Raw genomic sequence first — 23,629 nt, forward strand, 5'->3', positions numbered from 1 at the left:
TTTTTTTTATATTTTTTCAAGATTTATATGTAATGGGTTTAAATTTTTTTCTCAAGAATTTTTATATCTTCTAATTTTTTAATTTCTTTGGGGAGTAATAATAATTAAATTTAATTATTATGATAATAATTATTAAACCATATCCGCTTCCTGGAGCATATGGAGTCCATAAACCGTCTCCAGGCTTTTCTGTCGGCTGCCAGCTCGCTTGCATCCTCCCAAGTCAGATCCGCGTCCCGAAGTTTTGACGAGAGCTGCCGACGAATTGTCAGCAGTGGTCGTCCTGGGCGGCGCGAAAAACCCGCTTTGTGTTGTGCAACAGCTCATGCCTAGATGCCCAACAACCCTTTATGTTGAGTAACCAGCGCAACGAAAGGGTCGAGAGTTTCAAGTACTTGGGAGTGTACGCGACTGGAAATGGCAGCCTTCAAAAGGAACTGGGAGTGCGATTAGGACTCGCAGGGTCCGCATTTAACAGTATGAAGGCTGTCTGGAGATCGGATTTACACTCGGTGAAGACCAAATGCCGCCTATACATTGCCTGCATTGCTTCTGTTCTCTTATACGGCTGTGAAACATGGCACCTTACAAGGGCCCAGAGCAGCCGTGTACTGAGCTTTGAGAATAGGTGTCTGCGTAGAATTTTAGGCGTGCGGTGGTTTGACTTTGTGAAGAATGAAGAGATAAGGGGTAGGACGCAGCAAATCTTAATCACAACTGTCGTCAAGAAAAGGCGATTCAGTTGGCTTGGCCATGTACTCCGCATGCCTCCTGAGAGTCTTAATCAAGCTTGCCTTTTTTACAAGGCATCAAATTCGCGCCGCCCAGGACGACCACTGCTGACAATTCGTAGGCAGTTCTTGTCAGAACTTCGGGATGCGGATCTGACTTGGGAGGATGTAAGGGAGCTGGCAGCCGACAGAAAAGCCTGGAGACAGTTTGTGGACTTCATATGCTCCACCTAGGGAGCGGATATGGTTTAATAAGATAAAATATTATATAAGCCGCATATAAGCTACAAATACATATTTGATTTTAACAGAAAATAAAAAATCAAAAAGATTGCTTAGCCCCTTAGATCGTCCCTGACCGAGTTTTTACTGAGTTGTCTGTGTGTTCCTAGGTGTGCGTTCATCTACGGGCACGACGGGCACCTGGAGAAGTTCACGCGGGACATGCAGGAGCGGCTGCTGCACCAGGTCATCGAGCCCATGGCCTGCGACGGCCTGAGGACCATCTCCGTGGCCTTCCGCGACTTCGTGCCCGGCAAGGCTGAGATCAACCAGGTGAGGATGCAACCACATCACAATCGTAATTTAGCATTGTCATTAGATACTCCCTCAAGGATGCTTCGCTGCGTTTATACGAAAATTATTCAAATGCTTTGGTGAAAAATTAGTTTTTAGTTTTTCACATTCTCACTGTTTGTATCAGCTAATTGAAGATCGTTCCATGGCATTGGGCCCGCAACAGCAAAGAAACACTCGCCAAATTTGTTGCTGATTCTTTTTTCTTCTTCAAACCCTTATCTGCACCCAATGGTGCATAGGGCACTGCATCATATAAAAACAGTGCTAAGTAGTGCTGTTGCTCTGTTAAGCAAAGAAATGATATTTATTGATTTAGTATTTAATTTATAGAACTCCATTTTAATTAATGTATTTATTTTTAAATCAAACGCAGATTTTTTGAGTCTACTAAATAATATTATTGATCTGTATTTGATTAAAAAATTAATACATAAAAGAAATGATATTTAAGTTTATCTTGCCTGATAATCTTCTTAGAGTCTTCATTTCTGACACTCTAAGCGCGTTTTTTGTGGCATCGGTGTCCGCTCTACTTTCGATTCCATAGTCTTGGAGATAGAATAAGAAATGCCAGGATCAGGGCTTAGAGTGTCAGAAATGAAGACTCTGAGAAGCATAACAGGCAAGAGTCTTCAAAATAGAATCAGAAATGCCAGGATCAGGGAAATATGCGAGATGGAAGATGTCGTTAGGTGGGGAAGGCAACGAAGGAGACAATGGTATGCGCGTGTGAGGAGAATGAAACCATCCAGACTCCCCCACATCGCTTTGTACGGCCAACCCCATATTAGACGATTCCTGAGCAGACCACCAAAGAGATGGGTCGATAGCTGGGAATCGACATCGCAGGAGGCTAATCCCTCTTAAAAACAGGCCACAGGCCCTACAACAAGATGAAGAAGAAGAAGTTTATGGAGTCCTTCTCAGAGCTGACGTAACATTGCCATCTTAGTTTTTCTGTCGCAAAGTGCTTTATCAGCGGAATGCTATTCATTATTTTTTTCAAATATATGTATATATAATTTATGATTCTCTTTTCAGGTCCACATTGACTCCGAACCAAATTGGGACGACGAAGAAAACATTGCCAACAACTTGACCTGCCTGTGCGTCGTGGGAATCGAAGATCCTGTCCGACCGGAGGTGATTATCCCCTATTTCTCCAATGGTGCACCGGGCACTGCACCAGGTGCTCTGTCCTCTTGACCAGCAAGATGTTCTTCAACTGCCAGATCTTCTACTTTAGCCTTCTGTCCTTCACTGCTGGATATAGGCCTCTTCCATATCTTTCTATTTCTTTCGGTCTGTTGCTGTGTGCAGCCAGTTTTTACCCTACACAGGCGGCTATGTCGTAGGACCATCCTTTTTGAGGTCTTCCCACGCCTCTTTTATTCTCCCAAGGTCTCTATCTTAAAATTTTATGGGTCCATCTTGTGGGGTCCTGTCTCCCAACGTGTTCCGCCCATTGCCATTGACTCGAGTGAGTCTAATAAAAAAAAATTAAAATTAATAATATAAATAAATTGACAGTTTGAATTCATTGGCCCTTTGCCCATAGCACGTATGGGTAAAATAAATGGGCCCTCGCGAATTTGCCCGTACCTAGTACATACCTGGTATGGGCACTCTTGTGAAGAAATAGTTCAAACTGATTTTACGATAGTAACACGATATTAATCGCAATATGTCGTGTTTAAATTGAACACGCGTTATCCCAGGAAAATTTTTAAAAAATATTTAAAAAATAAAACTATCTTTGAAATACCACACTAGTTTCAAACCACTTTCATGTTCAATATACCAATAAAAGGCTCGTTTGATATCAAACATACCTATTAATGGGTAAAAAAGTAGACTTGATAAAAAATATGTTTTCATTAATTGATTCGGCAGTCATTTTGTGGTAAAATCTGGCCATTTTTAATTTAAGTTTTACTTAGTAAATACCACTGTTTCTCAAAATCTATTGTGACACGTGCATTCCGCATGATTTCCTACAGTATTTGAACCTGTTTTTATACGGTGTTTGAAAATGATGTGGAATGCATTGATTACTAAGTAAAACATTAATTGAAAATAAAAATATGTTGCTGAAAAATTACTTGCAGGTTCCTTTCAACATTCGATAATTTTATTTAATTATTATAAAATATTGGCTCCCTAAAAATTTTCTAACCATTTTGCTACTCACGTTTCGCTCTTTTGGTCCAAGAGGTCGCTGAGCCCTGCCTTAGTCAATGGTGATATAAGGAAAGACAGTTTCCCGCAAGCAACGTGTTAATAAAAGTGAATTTTTCAAGGTGCCTGACGCGATTAAGCAGTGCCAGAAGGCCGGCATCACCGTGCGCATGGTGACGGGAGACAACGTCAACACGGCGCGCTCCATCGCCACCAAGTGCGGCATCCTCAAGACCACCGACGACTTCCTCATCCTCGAAGGCAAGGAGTTCAACCGGAGGATCAGAGACGCCAACGGAGACGTAAGTGCGCTGCTTCTATCAGGGTCTGTCGGAGCCAGACTATCAGATCGTAAGGATCTCCCATCAGAGGCGGTGTCATAGTGCTCGCTGGTGAAAAAGCGTCATAACACAAAATGAAAATGAGATATTTTGTGTATTAACACACTATCTGCGGGCGGATTCGCGCTCATAATAGAGACAAACATCTCTGAAAAGAAGTGATAACATTTAACCATACTGTATCCACCGATATGAGATCAAAAGATGCCGCAAAATTCATGCGTAAAAATAACTTACACGCAATTTACGACGAGTCGAGTGAAAAGGTAAAACTACCCTTCCCGCAGATAGTGTGTTAAAAGCATCTATAACACTCTCCTTATCTTTGATTTATGTATTATAAATTTTAAATCAAACGCTGATTTTTTGAGTCTGCCAAATTTTATTGACGAAACATATAAAAATCAATTTTGTGACAATTGTTTCGCCTAGTTTTGACAGTCAGGTCATCAAAATCAAATTATTTCAATTTGACATTTCGCTCATTCCTTTCAAGAACGTCATAAATAGAAAAAATTGATTTTTCAGGAGATCATTTTTAATATTTAAAAATATAATACAATGTATTAAAATACATATCAAGCCACTTATTAAACTTATTACTGTGCAACAGATCTTTTTAGGTAAAACCTGAAGGTTTTTTCTCCATTTGAAAAATATTTAATATGTTAAAAAAAATAGTTAAACTATACCTTTTCTTCAAAATGCAAAAACAACACTTTCTGCCGTGTAGCGGGTAAATATTAAGTTAAAAATATGCCTCTTTTGCTGGGATAAAGTACATTTTCTGGGCATTCCGAAAACATGCACAAACTGAAAATTGATGATTTTTGATTTATGACGTTCTTGAAAGGAGTGAGCGATTTGTGTAAAAATAAAATTTTCAAAGAGAGAAAGAAGACAAATGAATCACAATGGGAATATTTTCAATATAAATTCTCATTGTGATGGAATGATTTTCCGAAACCGGTAGTCACGAATAAGTGTTTAATAAAGTGGTATTACACAGAGTAAACAATGTCCGCCTCCGTAGTGTAATGGTCAGCACGCTCAGCTATCGTTCTAGAGGTCCCGGGTTCGATTCCCAAGGGGGGTAAAATAAATAGATGTGATTTGTTCACTGTAAAATTTATTCAATATTACAATATATTGATGATATTAATTATATTATCTTCATGGAGTCTTCCAATCTTTGTTGGTCATATCTAACTCTATGAGAAAAACTTTGCCGAGCGACGGTGACTGACTAGAAAATAGTGTGACTTTAAATGGATGAGTAGTGTGATGGTCAGCACGCTTGTCTACCATTCTGGAGGTCCCGGGTTCGATTCCCAGAGGGGGTCTAATAAATAAAAGTGATATTTTCAATCTAATATTTATTGAAAATTACCCTGGACTTTCCTTCATGTGTAAACGATCAAGATAACACTGCGTTTATATGATGCAGTGCCCTATGCACCATTGGGGTGCGGATTAGGGTTTTATTATTTATTTATTATTTATTAATTACTAAACAATGGATGATAAGGAGACTGTTTTCTCTTACTTGTCTGTATACCTCGTGTAGTAGGAAGGTGTGTAGTATTGTGGACGTCGAGCCGATTGGTGTGTGTTTGCATTGCAGGTCCAGCAGCACCTGCTGGACAAGGTGTGGCCCAAGCTGCGCGTGCTGGCGCGCTCTTCGCCCACGGACAAGTACACGCTGGTGAAGGGCATGATCGACTCCAAGCTGTCCGAAGCGCGTGAGGTCGTCGCCGTCACCGGGGACGGCACCAACGACGGCCCCGCCCTCAAGAAGGCCGACGTCGGCTTCGCCATGGTACCCGACCTAACCTAACCTAACCTAACCTGTTTATTATAGGTTGAGATCTCTCCTAACCGAACCTAACTCTATGTATTATAGGTTTGAGTTGAGAGAAACACTGATTTTTAAAGTCTACTAAATTGTTTTTTACCTGGGCTTTTTTTTAGCAGAAACCGTCCCGGAATAAAAAAAAAATTCAAATATCACTTAACCTTTTAACCGCGTTAACTTTGTTCCTGAGAGACGCCCGTGCGCGGCGGTAAATAAGATCGTAACATAAATAAATCAAAGCACGCATCATGTGTCACTCTTACCCACTGGCGATGCGTAGCGTCGAGAGTGAGACAGATATAGGGCATGATTATGGCGCGGACTAATTATCGACCTCAAGAAAAATCAGGGATGTGTTCTTTTATTTATCCTTGTGATGTTAAAAATTATTAGTCAGATATTTCAACAGATGTCATAAGGCCAAGGATTGACGTATTATTTTATCCAAAGTTCCACACCATGAAAAAATCCCTCCAAGTTGAACTGAGGTTGGAAACTTGGAGCAAAGTAAAAACACATACGCTTATGTCAGCCGCGTATGGGGCATGTTTTGTGAAAACACATACGGTTATGCAAGCCGCGTGGATCCGGTTAAGTACTCATTACAATACCATATTTTATCATTTATATCGATTTTTATCGATTGTTGCGCGATGTGATCGATAATCCTGAAATTATTTGGAACATTGGTCTGTATGTTCCCGATAGTTACCTAAGACAGCGTCGGCATAGATTGTTTCACATTCCTATACACAGGACCAACCTGCCGATGGTTATGCCTGTAGGAAGAGCTACCGCTAAGTTGAACAATATCTCATTGGCTATTGATCTGTTCCATGTGTCTGAAGGAGTTTTCCGAAGCGGAATTCTTCTACACCTTTAGCAATAGTTCTTGCATATATTTTATTCAAATGTATTTTAATGTATACGATTTAAATTTTTATAGTTGTAATGAATATATGAATTGAAATAAATAAATTGAATTGAAAAAAAAATAATTGAATTGAATTGAATCATTTTGACGAATTATATAAATATAGATTGTAATAACGTAAGCACAAACATTGTTTCGAACCCGCGATGCCAGTTTCACAGTCCAGCGTCTACCCAACTACGCCACGGCTCCTGCTTAATGAGTAAGATTCTGGAACGAATTATGTTCTTTATGATAGATTCCACTGTATATATATATACAGAGGAATGAATATGTGAAAAGGTGTGTTGAGATGGTTTGGACATGTGTAATGTATGAGTGAGGAAAGAACGGTTAAACTAATTTACGAGGCGAATGTAGTTGGAAAAAGAAGCAGAGGAAGACCGAGGAAAACCTGGCACAATCAGGCATGTCAATTACTTGAAAGCGGCCGGGTCAGGAGTCATAATAATTGTCGCGTATGTATGAGGAGATGCATGAATGTAGAAGAGGCGAAGAATGTTTGCAAAGACAGAGTGGTGTGGCGTTCTATTCTTTCTGCCTATCCCTGCGGGGAAGCGGCGTGATGGTTAGTTAGTTTTTTTTAGGAATGAATATTGAAGATGTTGTTTGTTACAGGGTATTGCTGGAACGGATGTGGCCAAGGAAGCGTCTGACATCATCCTGACTGACGACAATTTCTCTTCGATTGTAAAGGCCGTGATGTGGGGCCGCAACGTGTATGACTCCATTGCCAAGTTCCTGCAGTTCCAACTCACCGTCAACGTGGTCGCCGTCATCGTGGCCTTCATCGGCGCCTGCGCCATCCAGGACAGCCCTCTCAAGGTAAGCCAAGCCTTCCGGATGGTCTGGCCACGTGAAGAGAGAGAATAATGCTAACTAAAACTCACTTAATTTCTTACTTCAGCCTTCTTCTTGTGTCGAGTGTTGAACAGAGGCCTCCCACTTCGCTCACCCCTTTCAACAACGTCATAAATCAAAATAGTCAATTTTCAGTTGTGCATGTTTTCGAATTGCCAAGAAAATGTAATATATCCCAGCAAAAGCGGCATATTTTTAACTTAATATTTATCCGCTACAGGGCACAAAGTGTTGTTTTTGCATTTTGAAGAAAAGGTATTGTTTAATTGTTTTTTTTAAATATAATAAATATTTTTCAAATGGAGAAAAAACATTCAGGTTTTACCTAAAAAGATATGTTGCACAGTTAAAAGTTCAATAAGTGGCTTGATATTTATGTTTAATACATTGTATTATATTTTTAAACTTTAAAAAGGATCTCCTGAAAAATCAAGTTTTTTTTATGTATGACCTTGTTGAAAGGAGTGAGCGATATGCGTCCATGGATTGCGTAGCATTCTACGATGTAGCCACATTTGGGATGCATCTAACCGGTTTATAGTGCTGATCTTGAGGGTCTAAGATACAACTCCGTATGAAAGTAGCGACCAGATGATATTCCTGTGTTGTCGTTTATGTCTGCAGGCGGTACAAATGCTGTGGGTGAACCTGATCATGGACACGCTGGCCTCGCTGGCCCTGGCCACGGAGATGCCCACGCCCGACCTGCTGCTCCGCAAGCCCTACGGCCGCACCAAGCCGCTCATCAGCCGCACCATGATGAAAAACATCCTCGGCCAGGCGCTCTACCAGCTGTTCATCATCTTCTCTCTGCTCTTCGTGGGTGAGTTCCTCCTTCCTCCTCCCTCCTTCTTCCTTCTTCCCAGTGTCATCGGCTCCTCGTACGCCGAGTATGTCGAAGACACCAGCCTCCCTGGACAGAAATCGGAGGCAAGCCAGGTACCTGAACATGTTATTCTGATACGACATACGGATCGATGCCTGTATTTTGTAAACATGTTAAAAGTTATTTATACATATATAGATTTGGCGTTTAATTTGTAGAACTCTATTTTAATTTTTATATTAAATATTAAAATCAAACACTGATTTTTAGAATCTACAAAATGGTATATTATAATAAAAAAGACTTGACTGTAATTTATTGTTAAAAACATATAAAAATTAAATTTGTGACAATTGTTTGATAGTAGTTTGAAAATGCCTTAACAAGGCGAAACGATTGTCACAAGTTTTATTTTTATATGTTTTTAACTATAAAATTCAGTTTAGTCTTCTTCTTCTTCAAACCCTTATCCGCACCCCAATGGTGCATAGGGCACTGCATCTTGCACAAACGCAGTGTCATCTTGATCGTCAACACATGGAGGAAAGGCGATCACCTTTACTTTATGTGTAAACGATTAAGATAACACTGCGTTTATATGATGCAGTGTCCTTTGCACCATCGGGGTGCGGATAAGGGTTTGATGATTTTAGTTATAATGTCTACCAGTTTCGAAGCTAACCGCTTCTTTATCAAGACTGATTAATTAGTCTTGATAAAGAAGCGGTTAGCTTGGAAACCGGTAGACATTATAATTAAGTTATAATAAAATATTTATAGTGATTTTAAAACAATGTTACATTTTAATTATATAACGGAAAATAACAAAGTTAGTGCTTCAAATATAAATTGTACTTACTTATTTATTTTTTTAAAAAAATGTTTATAATATTAGTATATAACCACTCACCGAGATTTTTATATCTACCGGTTTGGAGACGTACCCGTCTCTTCGTCAGGACAAACACTACCACAGCATGCAAAGTGTGCATGCTGTGGTAGTATTTGGTAGCATTGTCCTGACGAAGAGACAATGCTACCAAACACTACCACAGTATGCACACTTTGCATGCTGTGGTAGTGTTTGTCCTGACGAAGAGACGGGTACGTCTCGAAACCGGTACACATAAAAATCTCGGTGAGTGGTTACATACTAATATTATTAACATTTTTGTGAAAAAATTCAAAAGTAAAAATGACTAACCACAAAGTAAATGCTTTAAATATTAATTATTATTTTGAGAATTATTATTATATTATCAATATTTTGAGAAAATTTTAAATTATACTCCTTGAAGAGCTTGATGTGAGCTTTGGATCCCTCCAGGCGACAAGCTGCTGGACATCCCGTCGGGGCGCGGGCAGCAGCTGAACACGGAGCCGACGCAGCACTTCACGGTGATCTTCAACACCTTCGTCATGATGACCCTCTTCAACGAGTTCAACGCGCGCAAGATCCACGGCCAGAGGAACGTCTTCCAGGGCATCTTCACCAACCCCATCTTCTACTCCATCTGGATCGGCACCTGCATCTCCCAGGTAACCTCTCCTCCGCGGATCACCATCCTGGATCAGAATGTGAAAAAAAAAAATCTTTTTGTTGGGTAATATATCCCAAATAAAACACGGTTTTTTGGATTGAATTCTACATTTTTTTATGTATATTTTATGTATATACGTGACGCGTTTCGTCTTCTTAGGACATTATCAAACACTGACTTAAAAAATTTACAAAATGTCTTTATATACTATCAATAATTGCTTTTATTAGGTCTAGGAGTACATATGATGGTGGGTAATGGGGATTTCTATGAATGTTAGGATAAGCAATGTAATTAAATGACAATTAAGGTACATGAATACAATTTGTATGGTTAGCACGTGTGAACAAACACGTGGGACCGATGGTTTCGCTACAGTGCGGATGGTTCGATGGCCACCACGTGGTACCGACACGTACGTTAGAATCTCATATTCTCTCTGTTACCGAGAGGACGATTCTAAACCAAGGAAATGTGGTGATCGTTATTGGAGTCGTGAAATCCCGGAATCCCCAAGAAGAAGGGACGGCAATCCGATAAAAGCTAGCACTACAAAATGAAATAAAATAACTGACCTCTCTTATCTTCTTCTTCTTCTTCTTATTATAGGCCTTGCGGCCTGTTTTTAAGAGGGATTAGCCTCCTGCGAAGCCGATTCCCAGCTATCGACCCATCTCTTCGGTGGTCTGCCCGGAGTCGTCTACCATGGGGTTGGCCGTACAGTGCGATGTGGGGGAGTCTGAATGTTTCCATACTCCTCACATGCGGATACCATTGTCTCCTTCGTTGCCTTCCCCACCTAACGACATCTTCCATCTCGCATATTTCCCTGATCCTGGCATTTCTGATTCTATTTCGAAGACTCTTGCCTGTTATGCTTCTCAGAGTCTTCATTTCTCACACTCTAAGCGCGTTTTTTTCTCTTATGCTTTCTTGATATTTGATCCAGCGCTGGGATCCTGGGTAATTTCTCTTGAATCGGTGTGTTCCTTGTCAGTAGCACAAAAAATATCAAGTAGTTAGTTAACGGCAGTATGCGCATAGAGGCTAGGTCTATGGAGCTCATCCTGCAGTTGATCGATCCGTTGTGTAATGTGTGTTCATGCTGGTGGCAGGTGTTCATCATCCAGTTTGGCAAGATGGCGTTCAGCACCAAGGCGCTGACGCTGGAGCAGTGGCTGTGGTGCCTGTTCTTCGGCTTCGGGACCCTCATCTGGGGACAGCTGGTCACCTCACTGCCCACCAGGAAGATTCCCAAGAAGCTCTCGTGAGTTACAACTACTTTGACTGTATCTAAAAATATTAAAAACCAAATTTGGCATTGAAAAACACTTCGCAACCTATTTTGTCCAAACATAGTTTGTACCGTAGAATGGGGCTACTTGAGCTTTGATGTGTTACTTGAGCCCAGTACAAAAAAAATCTGTATTTGGTCTACAATAATGAGCGTATTGTGACAATAAGTGCCACGATACGTTCATTATTGCAGACCAAATACAGATTTTTTTTTGTACTGGGCTCAAGTCACACATCAAAGTTCAAGTAGCCCAATTCTACAGTATGCAAAACCTTTGAAATTATGTTTTACTACTGTAGAAACACTTCTTAGTCATGTTTTACTGTATAGTAAACTGTCCGCCTCCGTAGTGTAATGGTCAGCACGCTCGGCTACCGTTCTGGAGATCCCGGGTTCGTTTCCCCCCTTGGGGGGTAAAATAAATATAAGTGATTTTTTCACTGTCATATTTATTCAATATTACCCTGGACTGGTACCTGAAGCGGAGGGCTGATCACCTTTCCTTCATGTATAAACGATCAAGATAACACTGCGTTTATATGACGCAGTGCCCTATGTACCATTGGGGTGCGGATAAGGGTTTTATTTATATATATTAAACACTAATGGTTTTTTTAAAACAAAAAAGGTCCTAGAACTTACTTCATGTCAAGCTTTTTACCAAAAAAATTATATTCAAATACCATAGAACGGGGCTACTTGAACTTTGATGTGTTACTTGAGCCCAGTACAAAAAAGAGATTTAAATCTGTATTTGGTGTACAATAATGAACGTAAAGTGACAATAAGTGTCACCTGTCAGGGAAACAATGAATCATGTCAATATGTTCTTTACTATAGACCAAATACAGATCTAAATATTTTTTTTGTACTGGGCTCAAGTAACACATCAAAGTTCAAGTAGCCCCGTTCTACGGTACCTATCATTTGAATATTTATTACAGTACCATATTTTATCATTTTGACGAATTATATAAATATAGATTGTAAAAATGTAAGCGCAAACATTGTTTCATCTGATTTTGAAAAAAAAATATATATATCGTAGTTGTACAGGAAAAAGTGACCAACTAACAAAACGTAAAATGTTCAGGAGGGCCATTTAAGTCACTTTTGCTTGGCAAGAAAATACACAACAGTGCAGTTAGTCATTTTTAACAAGTCAATATGTTATACTTCAAAGTTTAAACTAATCCTAAAGGATTTTAAAATCCTTTTGGATTTCGTTCAGGGCAATATTAAGCCAGTAAAATATCAAATAGTCAATGATCACGTTTTTGTAAAAAATGCACTTGGTCACTTTCTCCCGTATGACTACGATATCTGTGAAGAAAGTGGCAAAACGCCAAAAAAAAATTCCTTTGAAACGCTTCTTAACCAAATAAGATATATTTCTAGACCAAGTTTTATTGTATTTCCGTACTTGATTGATTAATTTTGTTGACCAGCTGGGGACGCGGCCAGCCCGACGAGTACACGGAGGCCATCCACCTCGGGGACGAGAAGTTCGACCCCGACTCGGACAAGAAGCCGCGCGCCGGCCAGATCCTCTGGATCCGCGGCCTCACCCGTCTGCAGACGCAGGTACGCACCTCCCCGCCTCCCCCCGCCCCCACCGCCGTGCCACACACGCACGCGCCGGGCGCGCGCCCACGCACGCCGCCGCGCGGGAACCCAACCGGCCCTGCAATGCCCGTGTGACTTAGAAACATTAGTCCGCCGATCCGGCCCTGCAACGGCCGTACGACATACAAACATTAGTCCCCGAGCCGGCCCTGCATCTGCCGTGACAGAAACATTAGTCAAATGTTAATTAGTGATTTATTGTAACTGCAGACAGTTGGTAGAATTCCATTTTGATTTGTTGGGTAATATATCCAAAATTAAACAAGGTTATTATTGGATTGAATTCTACTTTTATTTACATATATATTTATATGATGATATGTGACGCGTTTCCTCTTATTATAACATTATCAAAGACATAGTGAGTTTGAAAGATTATTTGATAATGTCTTGATAAGACGAAATGCGTCACATATTATCATATATATCGTTGTCGTACAGGAGAAAGTGACCAACTAACACAACATAAAATGTTCAGGAGGGCCATTAAAGTCACTTTTGCTTGACAAGAAAATAAACATCAATGCTGTTAGTCATTTTCAACAAGTCAATATATTATACTTCCAAGTTTAAAATCCTTCGGGATTTTTTTCAATTAAGCTAGTAAGATATCAAAGTGTCAATGATCACGTTTTTGTAAAAAATGCACTTGGTCACTTTGTCAACAATGATTAAACAATGATTAAAAAAAACACTTGTTTTTTACCACTTGAGTTTTATTATAGACTACATGTTTCAGAAGTTAAACTTCCACCATTCAGGTCTGTATAATAACTAAAATTCCTTATTTATAGAACAATTTTATATTTTATATTTTAGTTATTATACAGACCTGAATGATGGAAGTTGAACTTCTGAAACATGTAGTCTATAATAAAACTCAAGTGGTAAAAAACAAGTGTTTTCTTTAATCATTGTAACATGTCTTACCACAAAGTTAATGCCGAAACAATAAATTAAATACGATATATGTAAATAAAAGTAGAATTCAATCCAATAACCTAGTTTAATTTTGGATACATTACCCGTCAATCAATGTTGTGGAAACGTCGTTAGATGAACCGAACTGGCCCTGCCTCTGCCATACATACACAATCGCAAATTAGGCATAGAAGCATTTTTCAAATCTGATGTAGAAACATCGGCTAAATGTCAATAAGTGATGTAGAAACATCTCTTGTTGATAGGCGTTTACTTGCGAAAAACGGCAGCTTGTCAAACGCTATAGGCAGTTCAAATGTCTACTCGTTGCGAGAATGGCGAATCTTCATCTTCGCATTTGGAAATGCCATTTTAACGCATCTCGGTGGGCCTATTGAGCGTAAGTCGATGGGGTTGTGTGCAAATTTTGCTCGTGTGATTTTTTTATTGCGTCATTATATAGAATCGATACAACATCTTTCCGATATAAAATCTACGAATTTTGACAAAAATTCATTGTAAACCTTGAATATCGCGATATAATAAGCAAAATTCTGAATTTTTCTCCCCCAACTAAGATGTGCTAAACCAATTTTTTAGTGTAAACAAGATTTTTTTACATTTTTAACAGAATCAACGGCATTTTTTATTATTTTTAATTATGAGATCAAGGGATCATGCACCCCTTATGTCACTGCGACCATATTAGGTCTATTATGACCTTCTATGGATAGGTCTATGGCATTGTCTAGTGTTAAAATTGTCGTGTTTCATTGGTTCCCGCGCGGCCTAGGGCGTTTGGCCGCGTCGCCCGTGCTAGACATTCCGGGTTCTCTACCTAGCCTTTGTGTGTCTTTACCTCTCTCTTTCTTCTATACATATTTCCAGTATCTCTGTCTCTATCTATGTCTGTCAGTAGCCATGAGATTGGACTCATCTCTCATTCTATTTTTACTCACTTTTTAACGTTCCTCAATTTTTTATTATTATTTTTTTTTACTACTCTCCGACACTCCTTGTACCCTGAGACAATTATCAATACATGAAAAATCCTTCATAATTCATTGGCAATATGAGTCCTCTAAATTAATCAATAAATTAGACAACACTTTCCTTATCATTCATCGTTTACATTGTGTAATACCACTTTTATAAAAGTTGTATTACGCAAAGTAGACGATGTATGATAAGGAGAGTGTTATATTACCATACCACAACACATCGAAACAAGTGTCACAAAAGATTTTAAAATAGAGTGGTATTTACCAAGTGAAATTTTAATATTAAAAATGGATAGATATTACCACATAGTGACTGCCGAATTATTTAATGAATTTTATATGGAGTTCTTTGATATTAATATGGAGTTCTTTAATATTTATATGGAGTTCTTTTATATACATATGGAGTTCTTTTATATTTATATGGAGTTCTTTTGTATTCATATGGAGTCTTTTTATATTTATATGGAGTTTTTTAAATTATTGTACAATTTTAATTCTCCGTCATTAAAATACTTTAATTTATTGGGATTACTTTCGATTGATTTTCATGAAAAAAGCCATTATGGTGTTTATGATAATGTGTCTTAGGGTGCAAAATGTCGTAGCAATTTTTCCTTCCTTTATTCCTTCTCTTCTTATCCTGTCCGATAAATCTTTCGTCTTATTTTCATCATTAAAAAATACCTTGATTATATTACATATTATAATATAAAAATATATTTAAATATATTTAAAAAATATATATATTTATTGAATTATTTACAGCATCTCTTTGAACATCGTTTTTTTGGATCGTGAAGAACGTTTGTGTTATTTTTTTTAATTTTATTTATTTTTTAAAAATAAAGTTTCAAATTTTTTGTAATTTTTCATACTTAAATGTTTTCATGTACATTCAAGTATTTTAAATACATTTGATTTGGAAATTAAACAGTCTTTTTTAAACGATTTTTTTATATATATTTTTTAAAATTCAACTTTTTTTTTCACAGTCCAATGGTAAATGTTTTCAAAGAGATGGCTAGTAAAAATTAAAACGTTTTATTTTTTACATCTAAGTAATTATTATTTTTATTAATGTGAGGTGTTTTTGCCGCATAAATTTATATTTTTCTAGGTACACACACTATTTGTATAAAACAATTTTTTTCCATTTTTTTAATCCTCCGTTAGTCTTTTATTTTGGGTGTCTGTGCCTCCCGAAACCATAGCGCCAAGTGCTTATGTCAAAAATTGGTTCATTTTACACTTGTTGCTAGCGTGGCTCCCCAAACTATAGTAGTAATAGTGATGATTAACTAAAAAAAATGGCATTAAATTAATTATTTTTTTAAAGACTTATTTTCGTTTGTGACTAACTGGGGGTTAATTATTCTTATACTTTTTTACAAAAAAATTTAAAAAAAACATTAAAATGTACATACATATAAAAAAATATAAATAAATTATACAGTACACATTATTATATATTTTTTCTAAATATCTTACACTAAAAAAATACATTTATATATTAATTCGCTTCGAAATTTCTCGCAACAATTTTTAAAATAAAAAAAATAAAAGCACCTTTTTTTTCAAAATACAAAAAAAATAAATACAAAAGTTATCATTCATTTGATGTTCCCTAAGTGTGCACTGTTTTTTTTTAAAGAAAATTTTTATTTCGATATTTTTTTCTATGCATGATTTTTGTGTTTTTCAGCGCCGCCTATATCATTTTACGAAATCACTCTCGAACTGCACAATGGCCGCTTTGAGTAAACCTGTATTTGAAACGTTACATTTGAAAATTTAACCAGTGACAAATCGAACATGTTTTCACAACAATAATAATATTTTTTATAATTTAATATAAATATTAATACTATCTTATAAAAAAAACAACTACATGGTTTTATCCACATTTATTTTACTAACATTTTTTTGACATCTCAACATTGATGAAGAAGAATATGGAAGTCTGACATTAACAGGGCTGTCATAGGCTTGGTTGCCTATGACCAACCATATGCCTATAACCACGCCTATGACAGGTCGTAAGCCCTGTAAATGCTCAGACTTCCATATTCTTCTTCACCTTGTTGAGATGTCAAAAAAATGTAAAGAATAAATCCTATGCGGAGATAATTCAGGTTTGTGAACAAGTATTTGGTCACACTCAAAATTTTGTACAAATATTTTATTTGACCGGTGACCGGGTTTCGTCGTTGCCGACATCATCAGGCTGATGGGAGGCTAGACAAGATTCTATGTTATATAAACCACAAAACACGATTAAACCATGATATATAAAATTTTCTGAAAACCGTATTAAAATTGTCAGAAATATTTATATAAAATCATGGTGTTGAACCTCTGCTTTGTTGTATATATATTGAATTCATTTAAAAAAATCTAGCCTCCTACCAGTCTGATGGTGTCGGTAACGACGAAACCCGGTCACTGGTCAAATATGTGGAAGAAATACAAAGATGTTATTTTATTATGTCAAATTCAGTTCCACCTAGAAATGGCAGTACTAAACTTACAATTAATACTGTGGTAAAAAATTAAATTTTTAGTTTGGATTTTTTTGTTGCTATTTTTTTTCTTAGTATATAAATGAGTTTAAAAATATGTAAATATTTATTTATAAATACTTATAATATAAAAGTTTCACAAGATTGAATGAGATTTTCGTATTGAAACTGCCGGTCTGAGGCAGCTCAAAGCAGTCTCCCGCGACAGCTCTAAAACTGCTGTATTCCAGCACTTATCGGCCTATTTTCTAAACTAGTGTTGTGCTTGAAATATTCTTCGTATTAAATGCAAAGGTTTACTTTAAGCAGCCGAGGTAGCGTCGCCAAATCTACAACGAGACGTGATCGAATGATCTAGGCTGCGCTGGTTTATTTTATTTTATTCTTTGTACATATCTTTTGCTTTGTGTGTTTATAAAACTGTTGTCAGATTTAAATATTAAAAAAAAAACATCCATATTTAATTTTTCTTTTTTTCATTTTGTAAATAGTTGTATATATTTATATATATATATATATATATATATATATATATATATATATATATATATATATATATATATATATATGTATATATATATAAATATATGTATATATAAATATATGTATATATATTTCATTCAAACCCTCATCCACACCCGATGGTGCATAGAGCACTGCATCATACAAACGCAGTATTATCTTGATCGTTAACACATGAAAGAAAGGTGAACAGCCCTCCGCTTCCGGCATCAGTCCGGGGTAATATTGAATAAATATTATAGTGAAAAAATCACTCGCTCGGCTACCGTACCGGTTCCCGGAAGGTCCCGGGTTCGATTCCCAGGGGGGGGGGGGGGTTTAATAAATATAAGTGATTTTTTCACTCTGATATTTATTCAGTATCACCCTGGACTAGTACCTGAAGCGGAAGACGGATCACCTTTCCTTCATGTGTTAACGATCAAGATAACGATGCGTTTATATGATGCAGTGCCCTATGCACCATTGGGGTGCGGATAAGGGATTGAAGAAGAAGATATAAATATTATGATCAAAGTCAACGTATTCATTGTATGTTATTAGTCATATCGTTTGTAATGTCTTATTCATATGTCTACCGTCAACCTTTAATATGAATAAAATACATATTTTTGTATATACAGTATCGAACAGGTCAATTGAAACAAAACTTTTTTTTTTCGTATTTTCAACACCCTCTAAAAAAATGTTTTGGGGGTGTTCCTCGTATTATGGACCAGGGCTGCTTCTTTCAGTGACTGAGATGATGAATACCGAGAAGTATCACCCAATTCTACTGGAAAAGATACTACCAGAGATACTAAAACGAAAGTCAAATGGTAATGGAATATTTCAGCAGGATTTAACCCCCTGCCACAAATCCAAAAAAAATATTAAATTCTTCACACAAAAACAATGAACTGTGTCGGACTGGTCAAGAATTTTGCCAGACATAAACCTAGTTGAAAATCTATCGGCAATCTGTAAGAATCGGCTCTCCGAAATTGATTGCACTACGGTGGAAAAGCTCATTTTGTCCATAATTCAGGTATGGTTTCGAGACGAAAAAATGGCAACCACGTGCCAAAACCTTATATAATAGATGCCAAGAAGAGTGAAATCTTTGACCGTGCCCAAATGAGATCATATTAAATATTAACTTGTGATATAACTAATAAACAAAATATTTTATAAAACTTTTTACGAAAATACGTCAACAAAAAGTTTTGTTTCAATTAATCTGTTTGATACTGTATGTAACATACTCAAAAACTTGCATTTTTTTATTTTTTTTTATTATTTATATAAAAAAATAATTTGTATAAAAATTAATCGTCTGAATATTACAGGTTTTTAAAATTAATTTAATAATTAACTTTTAAAACTTAGATGTGATATTCGATAGCCAGCAACTTAAATTTTTTTAAACATAGGTAAAATTTAACGTTAATAATTTTTTTGCTTAAATCACCGTTTTTGTATTGAAAAATAAGTTTCTCTTCCAAATTAATATTTGGTTTTGAAAATAAAAGAGTTATTGAAATGTAAGGAGTTTTATATATATATATATTTATATATATATATATATATATATATATATATATATATATATATATATATATATATGTATATATATATATATATATATATATATATATATATATATATATATATTCTAAAACAAAAATTATGCGCGAAGACACGTGTGGCTCCCCGCACGGCCGGTAGCGTACTGAATTTTATGTTTGCGAGTATCCCCTTAACTGTTTTAAAATAAATCTCTTTCCGGTCTTAAATAATACCATATCATAACTAACTTATAAAAAATATTTTATACATAACCGTGCAATTCCTTTCAATAATTGATATTTATATTTACCTAATAATTGAATGATATTTTTCGTAAACTTTTCACCCTTAAAACGCAACCATTGGTGCATAGGGCATTGCATCGTATCGATTCAGTGCCATCTTGCACTTGTCGAACCACTCCGAGGAGATATTAAATAAATATGAGATTAAAAATCATATTAACTTATTCTGACCGTCCTGGGAATCGAACCCGGGACCCCTGGTGCGGTACCCAAACGCGCTAATCGCTACACTACGGAGGCATACACGAAATATTTATCTCTTGTAAGGCAAATTTATGGTATCTATGTAAAAAAAAAAACATTTTTTTAAATATGAATATTTGTGTTTTTATTTTTCTCAAAAATACTTTAATTTCTTACTATTTCTGTGAGCCTAAGCGGCTCATTATTAGAAATAGGTATCAAATTGTGGTAGAGTGGGTTCGAACCGACAAACTCTGACTCAAGAGTCTGCGATACTAACCACGGGACCACAACCCGACACTCGTTATATGGAAGATCAACTGCGCTTATTTTGACTCCTCTAGGAATCGAATCTTGGATCTTCAATACGATAGCCGAACGCTCTAACGACTGCACTATATGTGTTTAGATTTTTCTATACACTATACGTTTCTTCCATATTTTATTTCTGACACATTTTCCAACTGACTTTAAAATACACGTGTTCACAAAAAAATATACGTATACCGCACACCCACACCCACATATTATATATATATATATATATATATATATATATATATATATATATATATATATATATATATATATATATATATATATATATATATATATATATATATATATATATACATATATATATCCGCCTCCGTAGTGTAATGGTCAGCACGCTCGGCTACCGTTCTGGAGGTCCCGGGTTCGATTCCCAAGGGGGGTAAAATAAATAGAAGTGATTTTTTCACTGTCATATTTATTCAATATTATCCTGGACTGGTACCTGAAGCGGAGGGCTGATCACCTTTCCTTCATGTGTAAACGATCAAGATAACACTGCGTTTATATGACGCAGTGCCCTATGCACCATTGGGGTGCGGATAAGGGTTTTATTATTATTATTATTATGTATATATATATATATATATATATATATATATATATATATATATATATATATATATATATATATATATATATATAAATTATGCATAAAGGTTGACGATAGGTTCTAATTTAAGACTTGTATTATATTTTCATCTTTTCCTCGCTTTTCTATGAATTTCCTTTTTCTCTTTCGCCTTCCAACTACTAAAAATTAAAAAGAAAAAAAAATATTATGAAATTTTACAACAGTTTTATGTGTGTACTTATGTAAGCATGTTTTTATTTTATTTTTAGTTATTTTCTTTTGACGATTTTTATTTTTGAAAAAAATCAAAACTGTTTTTAATTTTAAAAAAATATGTTTACACGTATATTAATTAATATGAAAAATGGTTTTGATTTTTGTTGTAATTTGCATTAAATGCTTCTCATATAAAACAATTTTTTTTTAAATACAAATATTTCAATTATTTGAAATTTTAGTATGGCATTTATTATATTTGAAGCATTTACAAATATTTTTGATTTTTTTTAAAATTCGACGGTGGAATAATTTTTTTACGTATTCATATATTTTTAAATTAAATATTTAAAAATAACATATGAATAATTTTTTTTAAAAATATGAATGAACTATAATATATAACAGAAAAAAATAATTGCCTACCCCGAGACTCGATTCAAGATAACAGACTTCGAAAAACTACTCAGTCCTTGACCACGAATTCAACGAATTCCCATAGATTTGTAATGCGTTCTATCATTTTCATCAACTTCTATAACCAAAAGGAGGCTTTACACGATGTTGTGAAAAAATCAATGGTCATCTATGGTTGTAAAGTTGTTCATAGGGCACCATTACGAATTCTATTGAATCGTTGAATTTAGATTAGGATAAAATACTGATTAGTCCAGTGGTAGAGCTGCTGGCTGGTTTCCAGACGGTCCCATGTTCGTGTCTCACTGTAGGCAGTTTTTTTTCGTTGTAACAAAATTGGTTGAATCGTTGTAACCATATAAAATACAACATTAAAAAAATCATTATAAATTCAACAATATTGAACGTTATAAATATTTTAATACATGTAAATTACAAATTTTGTGTACTGTCTGTTAGCCTCCACAGTGGTAGCTGTTAGCTTGTTTCGTTACCGTGTTGAAAGTCCTGGGTTCAATTACCAGGAGGAGAATCAACAAAAAATATCATTTAGAAATCGAAATCATTTTTTTATATTACCTTAGACTGGTACCTAAAGCTCAAGGCTGATCACCTTTCCTTTGCAATTTTATTTAACGATCAAGATAAAACTGCTTCTTTACGATGCAGTACCCTATGCACCTCTGAGTGCGATATTGTAAAACGAACTATGTTAAAAATAGTTTATTTTACAAGATTAAAAAAATATTTTAAAAAATGTATTTCATTACCTTTGTATTAAATTATGCATCGTCTCTGTTGAGACATGTATCTTGATATTTAATATTTTTTCTATCATCTGAGGAGTTTTTGGCTTGTGACGTAAATGGTTTTACTTATTTTCAATCAATAATGTTACAACGTTATAATATGATTTTTTATTAATTGAAAAAATTCCAAAATTTTATTTGAGAATATTCGAAATTTTATTTTTTGAAAGTTCGAAAAAATATTTTTGAGAGTTCGAAAAATATTTTTGAGAGTTCGAAAAAATATTTTTGAGGGTTCGAAAAATTATTTTTAAAAGTTCGAAATTGAATTTATTAAATTATTCCACCGATGAAGAATGTTTATAAACATGTCTAAAATTTGATGTTTTACAGTTTTCTTTTTTTTTTTAGTTAACATTGCTTGTTTTCCGAACGCCGCCCTGCTCGAATTGTGATAATTATTTTGTTAATTTTCCGTGCATTTTATTTATCCATTAAGTACAGTAATTTTGTTGAATTACGCTCGCCCCATTTCATCATTCGAGACTGATTTGTGTGATTTTTTTAGACACCGACTACTAGCCGTTTGCATCTTTGATTTCTAAACGTTCAACTGGCAACTCCCAACTTACGAATCGAATTACGAACGACGCTAAACCCTTCGGACGAGCTTGGCTCGTGTTCGTCAGACGCCGAAGTGAAAACTGCGAGTCTCAGTTGTTATTTTATTATATAAAATGCAGTTCCACCAAGAAATGTCAGTGTAAAACTTAATTTTTTTAAAGTTACAATACTTGGGTCACTAAAAGCACTAAAGGATATAGCATCCTGTAAACTGACTGTCAGAATGCCGCGAAATTTCGACACTCGTCGATTGAAGGTTGGCACTATCATGAAATAATATTATTCAGTCTACCATATGTGTGTCAGATCGGAGACCTATCGAGGGGTGTGCTATTTCCTACTTAGAATAGCAATATTGCGACCTCTGTTATCGCGGAGTTTACGCACTCTGTTGACGCATCTGACGCCTGTGTAATATTTCACGCGGTGGTTTTAACGCCACTGCTTCCGATTTTTCAAAAATCATGCGTGTGCGTAATGATACAATATGCTTTATAAGCGAATTCCGCTTATGAACATCGTGAATTAAATTAAATTTTTCATATTTAAATCAAGTTATAATTGTGATATATTTGACGTTGAAATAGTCGGAAAAAAATATTTTTTTCTACTAAATATCGTCGCTCGTTCTGCCGTTAATGCGAATATTCGTAAATCGAGAGTTGCCTTTAGTTATTTATTGTATCCAACAAACAAATGAATGAAAACTCTTTACTCAATGTCATATTATGAAAAAAAAAAAAAATACACTCCGACAACCTCTAAACCAGAGATTCTAAACATTTACGACGTCTTTTAGCTGTGGTTACGCTGTTTCTCAAACATTAATCACTTAGGCGCCTTGCGAAACTTGCCGAGTGAATTAACAACGTTTTGAGTAGGTTTTTAGTATACAAAAAAATACATTCGTCAAAATACAACATCTTTATTACGATATTTGTTTTT

The 23,629-nt window shown here is 35.7% G+C and overlaps 1 protein-coding gene across 11 annotated transcripts in view; it reads left to right on the top strand.

Moving 5' to 3' along the window:
* The window catches only part of PMCA (plasma membrane calcium-transporting ATPase 3), a 206,005-nt gene that overhangs the window by 133,941 nt on the left and 48,435 nt on the right, over positions 1–23,629 (top strand). For all 11 annotated transcript variants that reach the window (XM_088273876.1, XM_088273896.1, XM_088273930.1 and 8 more), the window contains exons 15-23: positions 1,124–1,286; positions 2,352–2,453; positions 3,611–3,790; positions 5,454–5,648; positions 7,237–7,443; positions 8,104–8,302; positions 9,633–9,844; positions 10,962–11,113; positions 12,592–12,727. In XM_088273876.1, the coding sequence (XP_088130002.1) occupies positions 1,124–1,286; positions 2,352–2,453; positions 3,611–3,790; positions 5,454–5,648; positions 7,237–7,443; positions 8,104–8,302; positions 9,633–9,844; positions 10,962–11,113; positions 12,592–12,727 (1,546 nt within the window). The remainder of the gene's footprint in view (positions 1–1,123; positions 1,287–2,351; positions 2,454–3,610; positions 3,791–5,453; positions 5,649–7,236; positions 7,444–8,103; positions 8,303–9,632; positions 9,845–10,961; positions 11,114–12,591; positions 12,728–23,629) is intronic.

This window comes from Brachycentrus maculatus, unplaced genomic scaffold (genome assembly GCF_059751285.1).
Source record: "Brachycentrus maculatus isolate JH-2025_06_01 unplaced genomic scaffold, ASM5975128v1 h1tg000033l, whole genome shotgun sequence".
Classification (NCBI taxonomy): domain Eukaryota; kingdom Metazoa; phylum Arthropoda; class Insecta; order Trichoptera; family Brachycentridae; genus Brachycentrus; species Brachycentrus maculatus.